Source organism: Fundulus heteroclitus, chromosome 20 (genome assembly GCF_011125445.2).
Source record: "Fundulus heteroclitus isolate FHET01 chromosome 20, MU-UCD_Fhet_4.1, whole genome shotgun sequence".
NCBI classification, from domain to species: domain Eukaryota; kingdom Metazoa; phylum Chordata; class Actinopteri; order Cyprinodontiformes; family Fundulidae; genus Fundulus; species Fundulus heteroclitus.
The window spans coordinates 27,100,762-27,123,503 of record NC_046380.1 but is presented as its reverse complement, the minus strand read 5'-3'; the positions used below and the strand labels follow the sequence as shown (position 1 = coordinate 27,123,503).

General features: G+C 38.6%; 1 protein-coding gene across 5 annotated transcripts in view; it reads right to left on the bottom strand.

Moving 5' to 3' along the window:
- Positions 1-7,845: 7,845 nt before the first annotated feature.
- Positions 7,846-22,742, bottom strand: part of elmo2 (engulfment and cell motility 2) — a 33,842-nt gene continuing 18,945 nt past the window's right edge. For 3 of the 5 annotated variants that reach the window (XM_012874906.3, XM_012874908.3, XM_012874907.3), the window contains exons 9-22: positions 22,370-22,448; positions 20,514-20,549; positions 20,113-20,163; positions 16,361-16,483; positions 15,801-15,920; positions 15,589-15,693; positions 15,392-15,500; positions 13,718-13,854; positions 11,545-11,708; positions 11,238-11,350; positions 11,043-11,150; positions 10,634-10,716; positions 10,465-10,542; positions 7,846-8,563 (exon numbers count right to left, since the gene is read on the bottom strand). In XM_012874906.3, the coding sequence (XP_012730360.2) occupies positions 8,363-8,563; positions 10,465-10,542; positions 10,634-10,716; positions 11,043-11,150; positions 11,238-11,350; positions 11,545-11,708; positions 13,718-13,854; positions 15,392-15,500; positions 15,589-15,693; positions 15,801-15,920; positions 16,361-16,483; positions 20,113-20,163; positions 20,514-20,549; positions 22,370-22,448 (1,507 nt within the window). In that variant the 3' untranslated portion in view covers positions 7,846-8,362. The remainder of the gene's footprint in view (positions 8,564-10,464; positions 10,543-10,633; positions 10,717-11,042; positions 11,151-11,237; positions 11,351-11,544; positions 11,709-13,717; positions 13,855-15,391; positions 15,501-15,588; positions 15,694-15,800; positions 15,921-16,360; positions 16,484-20,112; positions 20,164-20,513; positions 20,550-22,369; positions 22,449-22,742) is intronic. The other 2 variants (XM_012874909.3, XM_012874910.3) reach the window with 1 other exon arrangement.

Genomic DNA, 22,742 nt, shown 5'->3' with positions numbered 1-22,742 from the left:
ATATCCCAAACCCAAGTAGATAACGAATTTCCATCCTATCAGAGCTGGATTTTGAGTTGTCTGGTTAGCTACATGTCAAGGTAAGAAATAGGCAATGTTCAAATTACAAACCAAATTTTTAAACAAATATACATCTGACCTGTCCTGGGTGTACTCCGCCTCTCGCCTCATGACCTCTAGAGCCCATCTCCAGCGACCCCTCCACCCTGCAAGGAAAAGCTGGTGGAGACAATAGATGGGTGGAATATAAAACTAAGAACACTGAGTTATTCGAATGAAGTGGCTATGCTTCTGTACTTTCTGTTGATTTTATAGCAGCCCTGTCACTGCCTAGTTATAAGAGAGATTTCTTTTTTCAAAACGGACAATAACAAAAATTAAATCAAAGGTTTGGACTTTCAATTTATCCAAGTTAAGATTGCTGAGGGCTCATACAGTAACAGCAGCAGTTATTTCGGAATAGTCTCTCCATGAACATTGTTCCAGCCAGCAGGGCAATAAACTATTTTGATGAAGAATTTGCACTCATTACGATCATCTGCGCATTTTTTGCACATTAGGACCTTGCCTTCCAATGTGTTTTAGTGGGGTTTATCACATAGACCAACTCAAAGTAGTTTAGAAATGTGAAAGGAAAAGCAGAAGGAAAATTACAATCATATTACTAATTGGTGTGGATTTATCTGAGTCAATACTTTATAGAACCACCGTTTGCTTCAACTACAGCTGCAAGTCTTTAGAAGTATGTGGCTGCCAGCTTTTGTCATTTATTTTGAAAATGGCTGATTAAAAGCAACTTTGGATGGAGATCATCGGAGAACATCTCTCATATCTTTCAAAAGAGTCTCAATTTGGTGTAGGTCTTGATTTGATTACGCTATTCTAACACATGAACACGATTTGTATTTGTATTAACTTTGTCTTACTAGAAGGTGAACTGCTGTCCCAATATCAAATCTTTTGCAGCCTCTCACAGATTTCCTTCTATAATTATAGTGAACGGTGGTCAGTTTGGGATGGATTCCCATTCCCTGCTGAAGAAAAGCCTCCTAACAGCATGATGCTGACTTGGCCACTGATTAAATAGCATCTGGACGCAGTTTGTTGCGATGCATTTTTATTTAGGGGTAGTTGTGTAAAGGATTTTTAGTTGGAAGAACACTCAAAGCCATGAATATGTCCCCTGTCACTTCATAAGTATGCATTACTTTTTTTTTTTGGTCTATTATGTAACATTTTAGGACAGTGCATTGGACGTTTTGTTTGCAAGATGACAATATGTAAAAAAAACTGTCAAGGGAAATCAAAACTTTTGTAAGGTAATGTAATTCTGTGTTAAAGAACCAACACCTCAAGCATTAGTTAGGACTTCTTTATTCAGACAAAACATAATACAATTCTTCAATAAGGCAAGACATTACTGTATATACATAGAATGATCTATATGTATACGATATTCTAATATTTATATAACTCTGTTATTCTTTAGTAGCACAACATAGTGTAAATACATTTAATAAGTCATGTAAAAGAGTACCAGATCTAAAATCTTTGTTCATTCAAGGCAAGAGTCCCCCAGTTGTTGTAAAATATTAATTTTATTTGTTGCAACAGTAGTTGATGTCTGAACACAGTCAACTAGTTTAAATACTGGTTTGATTATGGACGGTAACTCTGAGAGCTCAGAGCACAATGAATGCATAAAAGAAAGACCAAGTCATCTTTTTTCACTAAGTCACGATAATTAGAAAAACATTTGGTTAACACACAGGCCTGGAGCCCATTGCATCTTTTACACAGCACACATTCAACTGGTGGGAATGTACTTCTTAAAGTTTGATTGCGTTTTCCTCTACCACACTGATAGGAACTCAACACAACTCCTTTTTAACCACTTGAATTTCCAAAATCCGATTAAAGCAAAACTTAGAAAAAGCAAATCTTTACACACACTTTATTACCTCTTTCCCATTTAGCATCGACGGTTACATGGATTGTTATTACAAGATGACATCATAGTTTCAGTAGTTTCTGGGGATGGTGGCATTACTAAACAATATAATGTATTTGTTTCAGTACATAATGAGCACAGCAGAGACGCTCTCAGACAGGGCTCCTTCACATTTCCACTTTAAAGATTCTGCTTTCACAGATTTATATTTCCAAGTTTAAGTTTTCACCTACAAACAGAAAGTTTACTGTAGGGAAAAACCATTGGATAATGTGTTGCCTGTTTACATATTGAGTTTAGTGGAGGAGTCTAAATATTAAAGACTGTGAATTAACTGATCTATGCAGTGTTTTTGTCCACACATCAGCCGCACCGGATTAAAAGGCGCATAAAACATTCTTCCCCAGTGTGTAATATCACTCCACTCCTTAGGGTACACAGCTCTCCTGAAAGGAAGAACTATCCGACTCTGTTAGGAGGACAGAGCAGTTGGACTACACTGCCCTGTTTCTAACATAAAGCCAAAATAAACCTAACTTTTATATTGAATTAACTTACTTTATTGTTGGTAGCGCGTACTCCGGCTGCGGGCTGCCATACATGAATGCACTTCCAGTTTCAACATTACAGTCAGGCAGTCTTGTAGACAGCACTGTGTACCGTAACGCTCCGAATATCCATTGAGCGGAGCGGCTTCGTTGCTAACCAAAGTAGTACTTACACATTTTAACAGATTTTTTTAGTGCGTAGTACCACATAGAATTGGTCAGTAAGCACAGATAAGGCGCACCACATTTTGCGCCTTATAGTGAGAAAAATACAGTAGTAAAACTGCTTATATGGGAAAAAAAACAAATTCTCTGCTTTTATAAAAACATATTTTCAAACTTATCAATGCTCCCAAAAGGTTTAAATTCAACATAAAAATATGGCAATGCTCTACTTTAATATGTAAAAAATAGAATACTCTTCTTTGAAAACGCTTCTTTGAGAATTAAATTTTTAGAAATCCCTAATTTCAGCTTTTTAACATTGCAAACAGCAAAATAAAGCCTGAAATAACAAACATTTTACTTTTTCCGTACAGATTAAGGACTTGGAAAAACTGGAAAGCAGATTGTGAAGGAACCCTTTCTTAGATCAATACCCCCTTTAATGACAATCAGGTAATTTACAAAAATATAATTCTATGGTGCATTAACAAACAGTAGCAGGGGTACAAGATAAAAGTACAGAACTAACAACTGCGTAGCAATAGAAAGGGACAACAAACAACCACGCTTGATATAAACCATGTAACCCTGTGTTCATGTGATCCATGAGCACCGCTCAGTTTCTCTGGTCTTTGGACGGTTTGCATGAATTTTATTGGAGGACTCTGTTGCCAAGCACAGTTCCATGAGTAGAATAGAAAGAACCTCCTTACATCTCCTAGTCTCTGCAGTGTGAGTTAATGTGTTAAACTGCTAAATAGGTAATAGAAATATAAGTGGCATCCTTCACTTGTGAGGTAAGCTTTTATGATCGAAACCCACATCAAAGCACCATGCTTTAAATTGCAAAAATGCAATACCACTCTGCTACAATGATTTTCTAATGTAGCATTTATGTTAAAAACAAAATAGGGGGTTTTCACTGACGTCACTGGCCAACTTCTGGTCCGCCATATTGGGTGGCACACTTCCTTATCTCTAGTTGTCGTACACGTATTATCGTATCGCGAATGGATAAGTACGCCAGCACGCTAGAGTGACCAGATAAGGACGTATATCTGAGGAAATGTTCCGTGATCGACCATATGGACCCCTATGCCCTCCACGGTGCCTTGTTTAGCCGTAATCCAGATGCATTACCTGGTGTTCGGTGAAAACCCTCTGCACACTCTTGAGGAAATGAGAGCTTACAAGGGTCTAGAGGCTCACAACCAGTTCACACCTGGTTATGTACATCAAGGAAATCGCCATCATACGTGTACGGGTGAGTTTTAATAAGATGGTAAAAATGTAAACAATCCGACGCAAATGTGTCGCATGCTTCTGCGGTGGCTGGCAGCCGGCGGCGGGCGGTGCGCGAAGGCGCTTGGCTGCAAGGCCGATCGACGCCGCTCACGGCTTTAATTATTTAAGCAGAACAATGACCAGCGCAAAATTAAGTTGTATTTACCGTATTGGCGCCGGTAGGAGCTGCAGATCATAAAGCCAGCAAACAGTGGGAACACAGCAACTCGTTCAAAGGTAAGCTGCGCTCGGACGGGCTCTGGTACATGCTAGTTTAGTAGCTGCTAACCGTTAGTGCTAACAACCACTCGCGCATGTAATGTACTTTTAACTTGCTGCTATGTGTTTCAAAGGTTTAGAACACACTCTCATTGACATCGGGATACTGTGGAAAGTTATGATCGGTCGACTTACAACCGCGATCCAAGCGAGCCGACGATCTCTTTGTTATCTCTGTAACTCGTTCAAAGGTAAGCTGTGCTCAGACGGGCTCTGGCTCATGCTAACCGTTAGTGCTAACAACCACTCGCGCATGTAATGTACTTTTAACTTGCTGCTATGTGTTTCAAAGGTTTAGAACACACTCTCATTGACATCGGGATACTGTGGAAAGTTATGTTCGGTCTTACAGCCGCGATCCAAGCGAGCCGACGACTCTTTGTTATCACTAACAGTTGTTCTCCGTGGTTGCGCCTCCAGGCAGGAAAGCGGTGGAAAATTAATCTGTTTCTATGTTTTTCCCATGGCGATCATGTGTTGCGCTGTTACAGCCCACAACACAGCAACGGTTTACCATGGTTGAAATCAAGTTAAGGTGAAATTAATCAAATTGAAACACGGCTGAGAGAGGGAGTACAGTATGCGGTAGTAATAGGCAGTAGAGGCGGCGGAGGCAGTAAACACGACAGCCGCGGAAAGTAATAAGTCATAACGCCCAAGCCCTATTATTAATATATTCTTCTTACATGTTTTAAATACTTAACAGTTAATTACCTGTGACAAAGTGAGCACCGCAGACTCTGGCGTATTCCAGCTTAACACCGTCCAAATCGGACCTGGATATCCGTGTCAGCCATAGGTGACGGCGTTGTTCAGACAGCTGTTTTTTTTTTCACACTGATTCACTATTACGGCTGGTAGGCGATAGAAAGAGCGTTGATCTCCACCTCCACGGGCCGTGCAACCAACCATTAAACACGTTTTCCCCATTGTTCACTTCCAATACTGCCTAAGGCGTCATACAATGCAGGTCAACGGTGCGAAACGACTGCCACCCAATATGGCGGACGCGCTGAGTAGTCACGTGAGCGTGACGTCAGCTGAAAACCCCCTATTAAACGTTGCCTACTTTATATCCAACATGATGTAGCAGTAGCTATTTTTTGTACATTTATGATGTTACAGTTAATTATTTGAAATATCAGTGTTTCATGACAGTTTACTTCGGCATCATCCAATATCAGTCATTTAACCATAACATGTTTTTTTCCTGTTCTACATATATACACCACATAGAGGGGAATATATATATATATATATATATATATATATATATATATATATATATATATATATATATATATATATATATATATATATATATATATATATATATATATATATATATATAAAAAATGCTATTTAGCATAATTAAACAGTTGTTTAACAAAGAACGTAATTATGTGGATATAGTATACATTTATGCTGTGTAACTTATTGATACTGTATTACTCTAATTAACTGTTTATTAAACCAGTCCAAATACTTCATAGAATATGGCACTGATGTATAGAATATGGCACTGATACCAATTTTACATTTTCTTTCCTGCAGATCAAGATTTTTTATTGTAAGGACTTTTATAAAATATAAAACATGTGCTGCAGGTACTTTGATTGGAGGCATTACCTTTCAATTGCACAGAAATATATATGTCCCCGCCTAAGTCAGTGGATTTGAAATCTTTTATAACAATTACCACCTCAGTCGATACTACGCTTTCTATGTACCGCCATACTTCAGGCATAAGGATAAACTTTTTTTTCTTTTACAGTTTCTGCCGTTTCGGGTTCACCACTAGACGGGATACTAGACTTTGGAAATGACAGAGATACACACTACCTAGATTAATGCAAAGCTCTACTTAATGTGGTTTCTCATAAGATATTTCCTCCACTGAATTTGTTTTCAGTTGCTGCTTGAAGCATTGATCAATGTACCAGAAAAACTTGTATTTTTTATGTTAATGGTTATTAGCTCTGAATCAATGTTCAATTATTAATTTAACTGGTAAAAAAGAGCAGTCTCTCTTAATGGTGTACACACCCCTGTCAAACTGGCAGATTTTTGACACTTCAAGGAACAAGATCATGACAACTCATTTAAAAGGAATTTCACTTTTGCTGTGAGATATTCTGTGAAATTCAGCTTAAAAAAACAAAAATCTGTAGGGGCAAATGCTAAAAAAAAGGCCCGAGTGTCCACCTTTGGGGGAAACTTTGTTTAATGCACCATTTGTGCTACAGTCTGATGTAACCAACATATAATTGGCCCACAACTACAAAAGGTAAGTTTGGCAAGAAAAAAAAAAACAGTGCATCATCAGAAAGACACCACACCCACAGGAAAACACAGTATGCTGGGGTTTTCTTTAGATAGAAGATAGATAGATGCATTGATAAAAACACCTGTCATTTTAAATCAAGAGCCTTCAGGTATGAGCTAAAGAGCTAAAACTGAAGAGGGAGTTTAATATTTAGCACCACAGTGAATCCAACCTTACATCGCATGAGCTTACCACAAGGAAATCTACATTTTGGAAAAGCCTAAAAATAAGCCTGAGCCTAGAAATAAGCCTGAGAGAAAATGGGAGGATTCACCAAAAGTTTTCACCATTTGAGAAATTGTTAAAACTTTCGGTGATACAAGTCTATGTTTATGGTAGTGCATACTTTTCCAATCAGGTTACTGCGGCTGTAATTATCCATCCATCCATTTTTTAACACGTCTATCCCTGGTTGCTGGTGCCTATCTCCAGCTGTCAATGGGCGAGAGGCGGGGTACACCCTGGACAGGTCGCCAGTACATCGCAGGGTGCAGCAGTAATTAGTTTTTGTACATTAATTTCAATTTAAATATACATGATATACTGTATGTCTTGATAAAAATATGGAAAAAATTGTGCTTCCATAGTTCCAATTTGATATGTCACACAAACTTGACCTTTTGCCAGGGGTGTGAAAACATGTCAGAGAGACTGTACCACCGGTGGGGCCTTGAAACCACAGTTTAAGAGCCATTGACTTACTTCTTTAAATGTCAACACAAACAAAACCTTTAGACTTTCACACTCAGACAAGTATACAAAAACAACAACAGACTAAAGCAGGAAAAGGATTCCCTATTGTATATCATGTAATGAATCTGGTGGATTAAATTATCCTGTTGTGGGTTGACGTTGTAGAGCAGCCAAGAAAAAGGTGAGGATGAGTGGGGGATTCAGGCAACATCAGTGATAAACCAGGTGAAGCCGAGCGTGTAAACTCTGCTTTGTTCTGGTAGCTGCTTACTGACAGCTTTGATCCAGCAACAGTTGCCACATTTAGTCAGATGTGCTTTGTATGTGCTAGCCAAATTGAGCAGCTATGCTCAGAAAAATAAAATAGACTTCAAGAGGAATGCGAACGCAGGTTTCACCACCAGGAATTGGGGAAATCTTGATATTCACAGCAGAAAAAAGAAATGAACCCCTCTCTGTACATTTCTCTATAACATTGACATCTCATTTCATTGCAGAATCGGACCGTAACAGAGAAAGCTGACCATCCTGGCCGTCAAATTACAGTAGCAACAGGTTTGATAGTAATGAGGCAAGAAGGTAGAAAAAGTGCAGAGCAATTTTTTTTTTTTTTTAACTGTACACGCGAAGGACCGAGCAGTACGACAGCAGTGTTAAAACTGAAACAGTGGCCCCTTCATTCCCAGTTGCCATGGCTTCCACACATGGCTTAACTTAGCGAAGAAAACCTTCGCTTTTACCAGGAAAGTAACAGCTCCTCTGCAGCTATTGATCCATGTCCGCCATATTTAACTTCTACCTGTGAATTACAGGAAATGAAGACGCTTTTGCCAGGCTTCTCAGCTGATAAGTAAAGTTTAAACTCTGACCTCACCTTAAAGCTATTATTACATTTTTTTTTTTATCTGACAACCATACTGCATCATAAACACGTGTTTAAAGTTCTGGAAAGAAGGAAAAAAAAAATCAACCGTTATAAATATAAGCAGCTAAAATCCTCAAAGGATGAGTAAACGTATCTTTTATCAACATATACATGCATGGCGTTCGAGCACACACAGAAGCACACTCACACACACACACACACACACACACACACACACACACACACACGACTCAGCTGTAGTTGTAGGAGAAGTTATAAGAGCTAGGCTCCTTTGGCACTGGAGGCGGGGCTTCTGGGATTGTGATGTTCTCAAGGTCGAGGAGGCGGAGCTTCATCTCCATGCTTATGAGAGTATCTAGGTCGCTGCGTGTCAGGTCACTGCCCATCTCCCTGCCCAGCAGCGCACACAGCCCGTCGGTCCAGATGCAATACTGCACGGGAACACACACACACACAAGCACACACGAAGGAGCTTTGGTGAGTGAAGACCCTCCGCAGTCATATCGCTGACCCCAGAGCAAATTAAGGCATCCTATTAAACATTCAGCTTTTTAATCAAGAAATATCGATTTCTGATATAATTGTCTCTTTCGTCCCTGGAGAAGAAAGCGATTTATTTGAACTCAAACGACAGAATTTCACCTTGTTTCTCAAAACATAGCAATAAAAATGTGTTTTCTAGCTGAGAACAATTTTTGGGTCATTGCCATGTTGCAGGGGCCAATCCTGCTTCAGCTTTATAGATGGCTGCTTTTTCCTATAATGCCCTCTGATATGCAGTAAAGTTCATAGTAGATTCTATTGAAGGTGAGCTGACCAGGTCCTGCAGCAGGAAAGCACCCCCACATCATGCCTCTTCCACCTCAGTTTCATGGTTGGTATGAGCTTCCTTTCCTGGAGTGCTATATTTGGTTGTCTCCTTGCAGACCTTGCATGAAAGTTAAACTTGTGCAGTCTTATACAGACGTATTTTTTTATCACCGGCAGCAGGAGCCAGCTGTGGTCCTGTGAATGGCCTGTTAGGGTTTCTGGTGACTTCTCTTGCCTTTTTTGGTCTGCTCTAGGGGTCAACTTGTTTAGACAGCCAGACATGGACATATCATTGTTTTGGATGTCCTTTGCATTTATGTATTTTTTTGGGAATGACTAATTTCACATTCTTTTGAGTCCTCTGTAAATCCGTTACGAGACACATAAGACGCTAAAATACTCGCTCTGAAGGCCTCAGAGCATCTGGAACGTCATATCTAAGGGAGTTAAATGGTTTCTAGTGGTTGCTTTGGACATGTTGGTCTTTAAACCGAGCGACTTCTAGCCGCTGTCTCGAGCATCCAAGACACCTGAGCCATGGAGCAAGTCGCTTTGATTCCTGTTTATTCTACTATGATGAAAGTATGTCCGGTGCTTATTTCACACTAATGTCACGGCTCAAATAACACTGTTCTCTGATAAAAGAAAGATCTTTCTTAAAGCTGTGGACTACAAACACCAATAATAATAATACATTTTATTTGTAATGTTCTTTACATTTAAGACTAAGTGCTACAGGTAAAATCCTCAAAGCCAAAGAAAACATCAGTGTAATAAATAAATAGTGCAGCAACGTTAGATATCCCCCTAAACACAAGCATAACACACCATTTAAATGTTGGCACAATGTGTAAGACTTTTTGGAATTACAGTGTTCCTACACATCTTTTATGCAAAAAAAAAAAGTCAATGTTTCTAGACCCAACTTTCCAGAGTTCTAAGTTTTTCATGTTTTTCATGTCAGAACAAAATACAGCTCCTAAGTTCTCTAAAGGAGGGAGGAGTTTAGGACACAACAAATGAAAAATTAAAAGAGAATAAAAAATTAAAAAGGAAATAAATAATTACACTAAGAAGGAAAGAAGGAGTTAAGTAAGGAAAAATGAAACTACACAAGGAAGAAAGGAAGGAAGAACACATCCAATAGAACATGGAATAGGGAATCAAGTGTGGGACTAAAAATACTTGTCCATACTCTTATTTTCACTTATCCAAACCTGGAAAATACTGAAATCAATTTCAAGACTCCTCCATGCCTTTCCAGAGTGTGCAGGAACCCTGAAATCGGATGGACATGTAAACTCTGAGCACTTTGTGGATGGTAACCCATCAATGAATCAGCCTGACTGTGTTCAGGTTCAGTATATCTCCACACATTACCTGCATCCCGCCAAAGGAAACCAGATGAAGGCAAAAACAAAAATAATAATACAGGGTAGAATTTGATCCACCTCGTTCCCAACTGAGTGCGAGCAGCAAAAACGTTTGAAGACATAGACAAAACCTTTAAATATCACCTCACCTCATATTTATTCGGTGCAACAAAATTAAGTGTTTCGTCCGGATCATAGAGGACGGAGAAGGCCAACTCCAGCACCTCCTGACGGAAACAAAGGCATACCAGCAGCAATAAGGCAACGTCAGCAGTCCGCAAAAGATGTAAGAACTGATGTAAATGAACGTTTTAGTACCTTGTTTTGTTTTAGAGCACTCTTCTCTTTCATATGAGGGCAGTCCTTTCCTGTTAACACAGACTTGATGTCTGAGACGGGGACTGAAGAAAAAAACTAATTAATAGTTATCCTCTTATTTTCTTGACTATACATTTTACATTTTATCTATGTTGTCTCAACATCTTCTTGTTTCTATTAACTTGTAAGGCATTTTTTGCCCAATATGGATTGTTGAAAAGTGCTATATAAATAAACTTTGATTGATTGATTGATTGATTGATTGATTGATTGATTGATTGATTGATTGATTGATTGATTGATTGATTGATTGTAATTGTAGAAGTTTCTCCTTCGACCTGATGTATAAAATAATAATTTGGTGAAATCTGAACAAAAGATGGCAGAAGCAAACAAAAGTGTGTCTTACTCTTGTCACTTAGCAGCTCAAAAGGCACTTCACCCTGAGGTGACTCCTCCAAATCCCCATAATGCAGAACTTTGTGGTTAAGAGATAATCGGCAGAACCAGAACTTTTCTGCAAAAGATAGAGAGAAAACATTAATCAATTAAACCAGCTCTACTTCTGCAGGAAGATAAATGGCTCTAGCGCTCCTGCATGTACCTTGTCTTCGACGGTTCCCCAGTTTACGGAAGCAGCTTCCCTCACACAAGCGATTGAGCCGCTGCTGCTTGATGAGCTCCAAGATCTCGGGTTGAATTCTCTCCCGCAGCTCTCTGCAACACGGCACAGCGTGAAGAACAGACAAAAAGAAAAAAAAAAAAAAAAACATATTCATGTGGACAGACTCTGTGTTCTATTAAACGTCTGAAAAATAAAAAGCACACAGATTTAATTTGATGTTGAACTGTAACATAATGAGCTTTGTTTCGGTGAAAACTACAAACAAAAATGAACAGCGGTGACTGACATGATGGGTGGAGACTGGAAGTCGTCCTGGCTCATCCTCTCCGACTGCCGCAGACGCAGAATCTCTGAATAGTTGAGGCTTCGCAGCTTGTTCTTCAGCTGGTCTATGGAGGACGGCTTCATGGCCAGAGCCCTGGTGATCTGTTCCCGGACCACCTGCATCACCTGGGGGGTGGGAGGATGGGGGGTAACACACAAATAATGAAGGCTAACGGAAAAAAAGACTATAAAGTTGGAAAGCTTGATTAATCCTGACACGTGAACTCTCCATAAACCTAATTCAGTCAATTCGACTAATAGATTGCATGTTTTCAGGTTAAATGATTAAAATATACAAAGCGATCTGAAATACTGCTTTTGTTCTACTGAACCTGGCATATCCACGCGTTTCACCATCAAATGGAGGTCATTCAGTCGACTATAACCTTGTGTAAAAAGAGAAAGGAAAACTCACCTAATCTAACATTACTGAACCAGAAGGAAAGGATGACAGCAGGTTCAATACTGGAACTGAAACATGTTATATAATAAGAGCCTTACAATTGTCACATGTTTTACTCTGCTTATATCATGATATATTTCTTGATATCTGTCGATACGATATAATTACGATATTGATATAAACAAAATAAAAGCCTCAGAAAGACTACCAAGAATGCCCACAACAGATGCCTTTAAAAAACTTCTGACAATTGTCATGTTTATAAAACTCCTCCAATATAACATTTTAGAAATATTAGATTTAATATATATATATATATATATATATATATATATATATATATATATATATATATATATATATATATATATATATATATATATAAATAAATGCTGTATTCTCAGACTGTAATGTATATTGAAGTATAGGATATGTTATATCACCGTTATTGAATAGTTATATTGTGATATATATTGATATTGAATTATTGTCTACTCTCCTCATATAAATATGAAACAATCAAGCTGTTAACTCAACAGTTTTTGTTAATCTGTATTAAAACAGCTGGAAAACACAATCATTAGTACCATATGCAAAGCCACCCACATCGATTCGCTGTGTGAAAATCTTTTACTGCTGTTACATAATTTGACACTGAAAAAAAATCCAACTTTTTTTGGGGCACATTTATTTATTCAGGGAAGAAAAAAGATCACAGATAAAAAAAAATAATGCTTCATTAAAAAAAGAAAATCACCTGTGTTCTGGTACACCTGCATTTTACTGCAATAAAGACTCACTTTATTACTCACTACCCAAATATTAATCCCCCAGAAGCAGTGGTCCAATTTAGATTAAGTATATAAATGCAGACCAGCGATAGATGTGAAATGAGTCTCTTTGCAATGAAAATGCAAGTTTAAAAAGGGCATATAAGTGGAGGCATTGTGCCTGGACAAATAGTGTCATGAGGCAGATTTTGGAGTGTTCACCGGTCATTAAGAACCGCGAGTGAAGGTCACTGGATACAGAAGATGCCTCATAGACAAATTAGACCGCTTTATCTGCACTTGATGGGTTTTGATAGGGGTCACCTTGTGGCTCTCAAGCAGTCGTATCGTGTAATTGCTCGGCATGAGCGGCGTGCAGATGTCACCGTGGGCCGGGGCTGGAACCAATTACGTGAGGGGCAACCCCACAGATCGTGAAGTTCAAGTCATCCAGGACGGCCCACCTTGTGCACCCATAATTAAAGAACGCTCTGACAACTGCATCTGCTGTTTGAGCACAGCTTTTCTAAGCTCCAGACAACACAGCAGAGGGTGAGGTGACTTATTTGTCAGTGTTTCTCCTTTTTTGGGTCGTTAATTATGCTTTGGTTTAATATTCAGATTTACGTGTGGTTTTATTCAAAGCATGCAGGACGCACACTGTGGTTTCAAGCCAAATAAAAAAGGAGTGCCAGATAATTGGAAGGAGGCGGTTTGAAGTGTATGACTGCCAGAAAGTGCTAATTTTCCCCACCTCTAAAATTAATAGGCAAATCAAAATAAACAGGATCAAACCACATTTGCTCTGTTTGGAAAGGTTTCCATCAGCAATGTGAGTGTATTTAATGTTATCATATGTTTTACGGTTTAGAAAGCTTAAATCTAAATAGTGAAAGCCGGCCTGAAGCAGGGCACGTTACTCTACATACGATTATAAATGTAAAGGGTCCTTAATATCCGACCTTGTTGAAGTCCTCAGCTGTGGCTCTCATCTCCTTCCATGTTTTATTAAGCAGCTGGATGCAGACGCAGAAGAACTCCTCCCATGCTCGGTCATGAGTGAAGAACATGGGGTGATAATCGTTGCAGCCCTCATTTGCTGAGCAAAGAAGACAATTACAGAAGTAAAAACACGAGTTGACCACATGCTGTACTGGAACTAGATACAAGGATGCACGTGAACGGCGGTCTAACGTGGGTATTGCTTTATAACCAGCATGTAAACAGTCACCAGTCAGTTTACATGTAATATAAACACTTTGTTGCACTGACCTTGCCCTGAAACTGCCAAGAACTTAGGTTTACATTGAAAGTGCTGCATTAGGAAAGGTTTATTATTAGCAGAGACACTACAAGAAATTTTCAAGTAACTAAAATCATTTTATTTTTGAGTGGCCCCAATTAATAATCCTAAAAGTAAAATCAGATATTTTTTATCTAATCAATGAATACACCATGGCAAAGCACTAAAAGTGTCACGATAATGCCACTTCTGGGTGTGCAAGTTGATTGCTGTTGACTCAGCTATTTTCAGTGTAACATGTTTATAAATAAAGTCATAAGGAGCATAAAATGTCCAAAAAGCTTCAAGGAAGGAAACTGTATTTTCTACAGCGGCATGTCAAGACGTGTTCGTTGCTCCTTCAGGCTGCAGGACGGCAAGAGAGAGCAGGACTTCAGCAAGCTGAAGATAGTATAACCAAGGTGCACATTTTTAACCTTTTTGAGCTTTTAAACTTGTCTGTAATGAAACATGCTGGATTTGCAAATATTGACAGCCTTTTAGGAATCCCAGAGATCAAGGAAGAGTCGACACATTGAGAATGCTGTTTTTGTTATGCCAGCCACACTCACATGCACAAATCACTAGTATAATGTGCTAAAGATTATTGTAAATGTCACTCCTGTAGTTGTGTTGTCTTTGTTTTAATATTTTTGGAGTCCAGAAGAGTGTAACGCTGACTGCTCTCTCTTTCATATGATGTGATATTTCCTCCTGATATAAATTAATCTACTAATAATGACAGGAAAGCTGTTTAAGTGTATAATAGGTACAATAAATTGAATGAATGTTTTAACAATCTAACACATAAAAAGTATATCAGAGCTTTTTTACATTAGACACAATTGTTATAGACGTGGATTAAAAAGACTTACTATAATGTCATATAGGGTACCTAGACACTATGAGGTATGCAAAACAAAAATCAAAGAGAAAATGCTTGTGAGCTGTAGTTTTTATGGTAATGGAGTAAATGAGAAATGCTTTGAGTTTTTTTTAAGTAAGTTGGCATTTATTTCGACATGCCTCTGTACCATAGCCTGGAGGATTTTACGGCATTTGCAGAGTTTTGGTGATGCAGAAAGTGACAACTTTGTAACGCTGGGTAGTTTTTGAGAGAAATTACTGTTTTATTTTACTATAAAACTTTTGTTAAGAGATAAAATTTTCCAAAGAAGTATAACAATGCTCTTTATAGTTTTTAAAAACTGCCGGTTAAAGTCAATGTCGACATGTCAAAGCTTTACAAAATTAGGGAAATTTCATTAATATTTGATTTCCATTGATTATTTAGAAACTCTTAACATTTCTGTTCCTACTTTCATCACATGGGCAGATATATAAAGGTACTTACGCAGTTCTCCGACCTGGAGTATCTCACACAGCATTCGAGTGAGTTCGATCGCACAGCGGCCAAAGGGACACTCATGCTTGTCCTCCCGACTGCTGTTCTCCAGGACGATCTGTCGTGAGTAGGAAGACAAGTTAAGGTACAGTCTGCCTTTTCAGCTCCTTTAGTAGGTCAAAGCCATGTATGATACCAGCCCTGACCCTGATGTAAGTATCCTGATGAACCCTAGCCAGATACAGCATGTTATCCAGAGCCAGCATCCCAGGAGGAGTCTGGGTAAAGTCCATGGCTGGGTTCAAATGGTTCTGTGTTTCAGGCAGATAAGGAGGCACAAAAAAAATCAACTAGATTATGTATCTAGTTGTTTACTTTTTTTCCTTTGAAAAGAATAAATTCTGCAGTGCAAGCTCACGGTGAATCCTAGCATTTTGTAGTCCTTGGTGTACATTGCTTTCCTCTTCTCTGTACCGGTGGGATCAGTGTCTCCATCAAAGGCAATTCTACGCAGCTCAAAAATGATGTCCCTCTGAGCCTGGGATGGCAAAAAACAACCATGTTAATAGCTTATCAGCATAAAGGGGGAAACATTTACCGTGATGGCACCAGAATTACAAAAAAAAAGCCAGAAAGTAGATGGGTCAATCAGCGATGAGCAGATGGCTTGCAGCAAGTACTGGCAAAAACAGGAAAAGCTTAATTTTCCGGTCTGCTGATTACACTTAAAGCAAATTTATCAGAGAGTGTGCTACCCTCGTAATAGGATGGCTCTATTAAAACTTCACAGCATGCACTCACTCCCATTTAATTAACCATGGTTTTCGTTTTAACATGCAACGACGGATTGCCTACATGCTGTTTTCTTCTTCTTCTTACATTCATGTCTATTCAGTAGTAGCTACCTGAATGCATTTTAGGAGGACTGTAGATGATGTGATGGACATAAATCGTAAATATTTGGCTTACAAATCTCACCTGATCATTGGGATCCATCTTGGTCATCATTCTTTCCTCCAAAAGGTTAAACGTCAACACCTGCAGCACATAAAGCTGATGTGCCATCTCCGCTTTGATTGGTCGATTTCCTCTGATGACGTGCTGAATAAGAATGAGTCACTGATATTAGACCATGTGTAAATAATAATAAACTGCAGACAAAATTCAACGATACGAAATATTGTCCTCTATCAAAGCAAAAAAAGTAATATTAAGAACCTTTTCACATGTTGTCATGTTACCACCACCATCATCAATGTGTTTTATTAGGGTTTTATGCGAAAGACCAACACAAAGTAGTTCCAAGACATTTTACTACTACTAATAATAATAATAATGTAATTATTTTATTCAATACCTCTAAATACAATCAATTCTAACGTACAGTTTTATTAAAGTCACTTACTAAATTAGCCAAAAAAGTCTGCTTATGTGTAATTTAATTTCAATATAAGTATCCCATGTTGGAAGCAATGAAAACAAGAGGAGCGACGTGCTCTGGTCGGACGAGAGAAACATTTTAATTTTTAGCCTACAAGCACAACACTGTGAGCCAGTGAAAAATAATACCACACCATCATAAAACCTGGTGAAGGCAGCATCAAGCTCTGGGGAGGCTTTTCTTGAACAGGGACAGGGAAGCTGGTCAGAGTTGATTGGAAGATGGATGGTGCCAATTACAGGGTATTCATGGAAGAAAACCTGTTATAGGCTCAAAAGGACTTCAAGCTAGGGTGGAGGTTATCTTTCCAGCAACACAAGAACCATAAACAATGTGATAATGGAATATTTTAGATCAGAAGTTCCCCAATGATAGATCATGGTCTGACTCAGGACCAAACAGAGGTTTCACTTGCATTTATATATATATATATATATTTTAACAGTGGACCCTCTACTGCGAAATAATAACAAATTTAAAAGTAACAATTTTTAGAGGGCACAACTTTTCTAGACTTATCAACAATAAAACAGCAGCAGCCGTGGACGTCTTGTCACAAAGCGAAGTCAGCCAGCAAAGAAGTAGAGATTGGTAACTTGGAGAAAAGTAATGAAGCTTAAAGAAGAAGCTTGGCATGGCTGTCTCCATAAAGGGGGCTTTAATATACACAGGGCTGTCAAAAGCTTAATGACTGTAAAAAGCTTTTAACTTTGAAATTGTGGAGTGAGCAATAAATGCAACGCAATACATTTGACGATCTATAGCCTACTAATATAAATGAGAAAAGAACCCTATTAAGTGTAACTCTCTAAGTCCAGTTCAGCAAGTCTTACAAGTACACAAATCTCTAATATTTGAGCTTGTTGACATGTTTTGGGCCATCTTACAGGAAGAGACGGACAAACTATGCCTTCCAGCATTCATTGTGGCTCTGATGTATCAGACCAAGGCTTTATAAGACGAGTCTTGCTCTCCAGTGCCAGCTTCAGGCACGACACATCAGAGAACCTCAAGATGAGCAGAATTCAGACTCGCTGATGGGTTTTGTTCATGTTCCACTCTCTTCAACCTTTGTAAAAGGAGCTAAAGAAAGCGTAAAAATCTACCTGTTTGTGTACCCAGAAGATTTCCTTCCCAGCATCAATCCAGGATCTTTACTGTGTTTTTTGTGTATGTGTTTGAACAGCTGTCGTCAGCAGTTCTTCTGCTCAGCACATGCTGGGGATTCAAACGGTTTTAAGTTTAACTTGGTTTAGTTTGATTAGCTGTAAGAGAGCTGATCAGTGGATTTTTACTGTTTGAAGCCATTATGACTTAATATATGAGTCTTTGCATTTTGAGGTCTGTTTTTATTAATCTATGCAATTTTTCTCCATCTGTCTTTCCTATTTCTTTTCTCCTACAGACACATAAAAGAGTTTATGACTCTTTGTAACAATTCAGCGCCGTTTCCAAACCATGCGTCCAAGCGGCCTCTGTGGTGTTAATGACTGACCAGCTAACCAGTCTCACCTGTTGGCACAGCCATTGTGGCTAAGCTAATTAGCTTGCTAGCTAGCTGCAAATTAGCTTTAAAAAGTGAAGGAAAAAATATTTTCTTAAAAATTCAAAAGCAGATACTACATTTAAAGAGACAGTGTGTAACAAATTTGGCTTTTAATTAGCAAAAATCAAGTACTGCTTGTAGTCTACTAACAACACATCAAAAATGACAGCGTTCTCATAACTTTGTTTATAAATGCACAGGTGCCGGTTCACCCACTGGGAGGTGCCGTGTTGAGTCGCTATTTATGATTTCAAACTTGTCAGCCTTACGCGTTTTCCCTATCTATCTCCTATATGAAGATGTGCTGTTGGTGGTGGAGGAGTTGAAAACAAGCAAAGAAGACCGTAGATCATTCTATTTGCAGTTTTCTTTTGAAACGGAGGACCATTCATACTCTTTGCCCAGCAAAGTAACCAAGAAAAGTGGGGATTTAAAACAAATGCGGAGGTTGCACGCTTTCTGCTGGACAGCAGGTAAGTTAATTGAATTAACTTAATTCAATATAACAGTGAAGTTTGTTTTTGCCGTTATGCAAGAAACAGGGCAGCCGTGGTCCAGCAGCTACTCTGTTTTCCCGGCAGGCAGCGATGGCTCAGTTGTTCGTCTCCCTCTATGTGTGTATGTGTTGGTCTGTAGTACATCAGCAAGACCGGGTCTCTTTACTGGTGTTTGTAGTCGCCTATATCAGAACTGAACTAAGCGACTACACATTCAGAAATGAGCCCGAAAAACACCACACACGCAATTTACAAGCAACTTTAGAAAAAAAAAAACAGTGCCAAAGACCATTTCGCTCAATAACCGTAGCAATTAGCTGTTAGCAGTAGCTAATACACGGAGGACATGTTTACATTGTCACACTTATTATACTCCACGGCTTCTGTAGTAATTAACACGCTTAACGACGCAGCACTAGTGGCTAATTTTTACAAAGTAGCCTGACAGGAGAGGGGGTTTGAGAGAGAGGGGAAGACATGTGGCAAAGGACCTCAAGCTGGAATCGAACCCAGGAAAGCCGCGCCGAGGACTGAGGCCTCATGGGTCGTGCTCTCAACCCCTGAGCCATCAGAGCATGATCCTGCTCACTGTACTATCAATACCAACTTTATTTTATGTGATGCTGAAAACAGACATCCATTTTCTTTTACATTTGCTATTGAATTCTTAGATCGTTAAATGTGGAATATTTCAAGGGTGCAAATGCTTTTGCAGGGAATTACATTTAATTTTCTCAACGTATGACAATATTTAACTGCTATAGTGCGCACAGAATTTATGAAAGGTGCAAAGTGGCGAAGCAGCAAACATTGCATAATTTCTAGGTAACTAACGCTCATTCGCAAAAGTGATCAGAATTGCAGAGTTGTGTTCCAAGAAAAGTTTGAGCTGCTCGAGGAAACTGGAGCACAGCATTCTTCTTGATGACATTTGCAGCCAGTTCAGGCAGCTTTTCCTGACAACTGCCAAGAGAAATCGTCTTCAGAGCAAATCTTTTTTTTTCACTTCATGGACTAGGTGCCATATCACATTTACTGGTTTTGGGTCTCAGCTGTCTGAGTAAGTGAGGCTTGCAATTTTCCAAAAACTAACAACTTTTTTGTCACAGGGAGATTCTTCAGTCAACTGGATGCACAGAGAAAATGTTTGTATTTAAGCCCAAAACACAGGTGTAAAAGAAAAAAAAAAAAACTAACAATTACCATGTGTTTATTCCAGCATGGAGCCGCTAAGCTTGATACTTACATTTAAGATGATGGACCGCAGGTGTTTCTGAGCCAAAGTGCTCGCCATTTCCTGAGGATACACACAAGTCAACAAGAAAATCAAATAAGAAAAGATGATTTACAACGGAGCAAAGTAGCAGAGGAGTAACATCACAGAAGTGCACCCACACAAAATTGGAATTTCCGCTAAAACATCCTCAAGCTACATTTTCATCAGCCGTTTCAATGGTGTGGATTTGCTAAATGACATTTAATGTGGTATAAGACGATTCTGCCAGGAGAGTCTGCCTGCTGCACCAACAAGCTGTGGTTCTTAATATGAACAGATTATGCAATGGCTGGCCGTGACACAGAAAGAGCTGCGAAGTGAAGGAGAGGGGCTATGGGGTGGTATGAGCTGCTGAGAGGATGTGTACTCACAGTGAGGTGCTGCTCCAGTGGGTTAGTATACTCCTCCTATGAGCGGGGTGCAGGATGGTGGTGCATGGGTATGACGGTAATGGAAACAAAAGGTGCAAACAAACGGACTGTAAGATCCAGGCCTTACAAGCATGCAGTGGAATAAGAAGATGAATCACATTACATGCGAAAACAGAGTGCTGATATGGCAGCATTGCATTTATAAAAATAATCCTTCCTGGTTATTTAAGAATTTCACTGTGATGAAAATTAATTAACATTTCAGCGTCTGACTTTCTGTCCTTTTTTTTAAAGCAAAATAACAAAAATGGAATGGATATACAGTAAATATATATATGTTTTAAATCTATATTTTAAAGAATAATTTTAAACTAATACAAGATTCGATGTTTTTTTTTGGAATTATAGCAAACTGAACAGCAGAGTCAGATCGCAGTTAGTGATTTATAATCCTTCTTTTATTCAGGGACCAAAACTGGCTCAATTCGCCCTCCAGTGGTCAGTAACAGCTGCTGAATGAAAGTCCAAACATTATTTTCTACTACGTCAAAATCACTTTTACAGCAAACATCCATCCATTGTATATAGCAACTTGTTCATGTAGGGAAAGCTGGAACCTTTTATCCATTATATCTATTTATCTATTCATATTTCAACTTAAAAAAAACATTTGAAAAATATCATCTTACTAGATAAATCTTCCTTTCAGTTTATTTAGAAAACATTTTTTTTTCAGTGTTTCACTATTTTGGTCAATTAAAATAACACAAGTACCAATCAGTCACCCACATATTGAAATTGGCCAATATTCCCTTAATTAAATTTGACTGGGGATCACAAAGGCAAACACTACTAAAATCAGATGTTTTTCTCATTTATGAAATGTATCATAATTAAGAACATGTTTTTTTTTAACTCATTTACCTACAGCATGTTATTTCATGCACTTTTTTAGAATGAAAATCATAAGGGGTTTAGAGGTATTCAGGCGTATTAAATAAATTAGAAAATGTGTTCTGATTAGGCTCGTTTATCAGCTTTAAAGCACCTTTTGAAAATAACCCTTAACATACTTTTCATTAAACCCACATTTCTGTCTTAAGCATGTTTTTTTTATTGGTCTGATTTGATATACTAATCTCAAATGTCATGTCTCCATCAGCTGTAAGTGGAATATCATAATTGACACTCTGTGTAATGAATCAAGTGTGCTTAGTGAATTGAGTTACTGAACTAAATTAACTTCTCAATAATATTCAAATTTATTAGACATGTCTGTATGCTTTGACGCATGACTGGTAATAGTCTTGTAATTCCTTCGTTTTATGCCTTTATCAAACATTTTTTCTTTTTTTATGCAGTATACTACACCAGTACACTTAGAATAAAAATATCACAGTTGATAAAAATCAGCATTTTTTAAGTCAGACCTAAAAAATACCTAGAAATTGATTATCGGCCAATAAAAGCCTGATCGGTGAATCTCTAATTAAAAGCGTTACTGCTAATTGGAATGTCGTCAGCGTAACAAATACACAAATGTCAAAGGAAAGCGTGTGCTGTTGCAAGTGATTACAACAATGGTCACCGGACAGAATGCACATCATGACAGCTTGCAGACAGACGTATTCTGATGAATGTAGCTCCAACTAACCTACCGAAAAACGCATCAGCTGCCACAGCGAGCCCGTGTCTGGAGCTCTATGGCAGTACGGTAACAGCAGTCTATGTATAGATGGCTTTCTTTATCATGTAACATGACAGCATCACAGCAGTGTACTGTTAAGAGTCGCCTGTTCTAAGTATTCGCTCATTTTCTCTAATACAGCCCACTCTGCTGCGAGTAGTTCACTGACCTGCCGTCTGTCTTCTGGTGCTTTCAGGAACAGAGCGTTGATGAGAGCGATGGCGTAGGTCTGGATTTCCTGATTTGACCTGAGGAAATGTTCAGGAGTGCAACAACCAGTTAGAAGCATCAAGCTCTGCGAATACACAGGATCTATAAAACTAAAGGCTAGCAGCTACTCTTTCTACAAAAACAAAATTAGGGACTGATGCAAGTTTTTCGAAGCTTCTGCTTGACACCAAGAGTTGGATCCAGGTACTAGTCGATTACAACCAAAGGACCAAAACCAGCATTAGGTGCTCTAAGTACCTAATTACTAAAATAGGTCATCTTCATTGCACATAGACCCATGGCTGTCTTTTAAAAAATATAACAGAAATTCA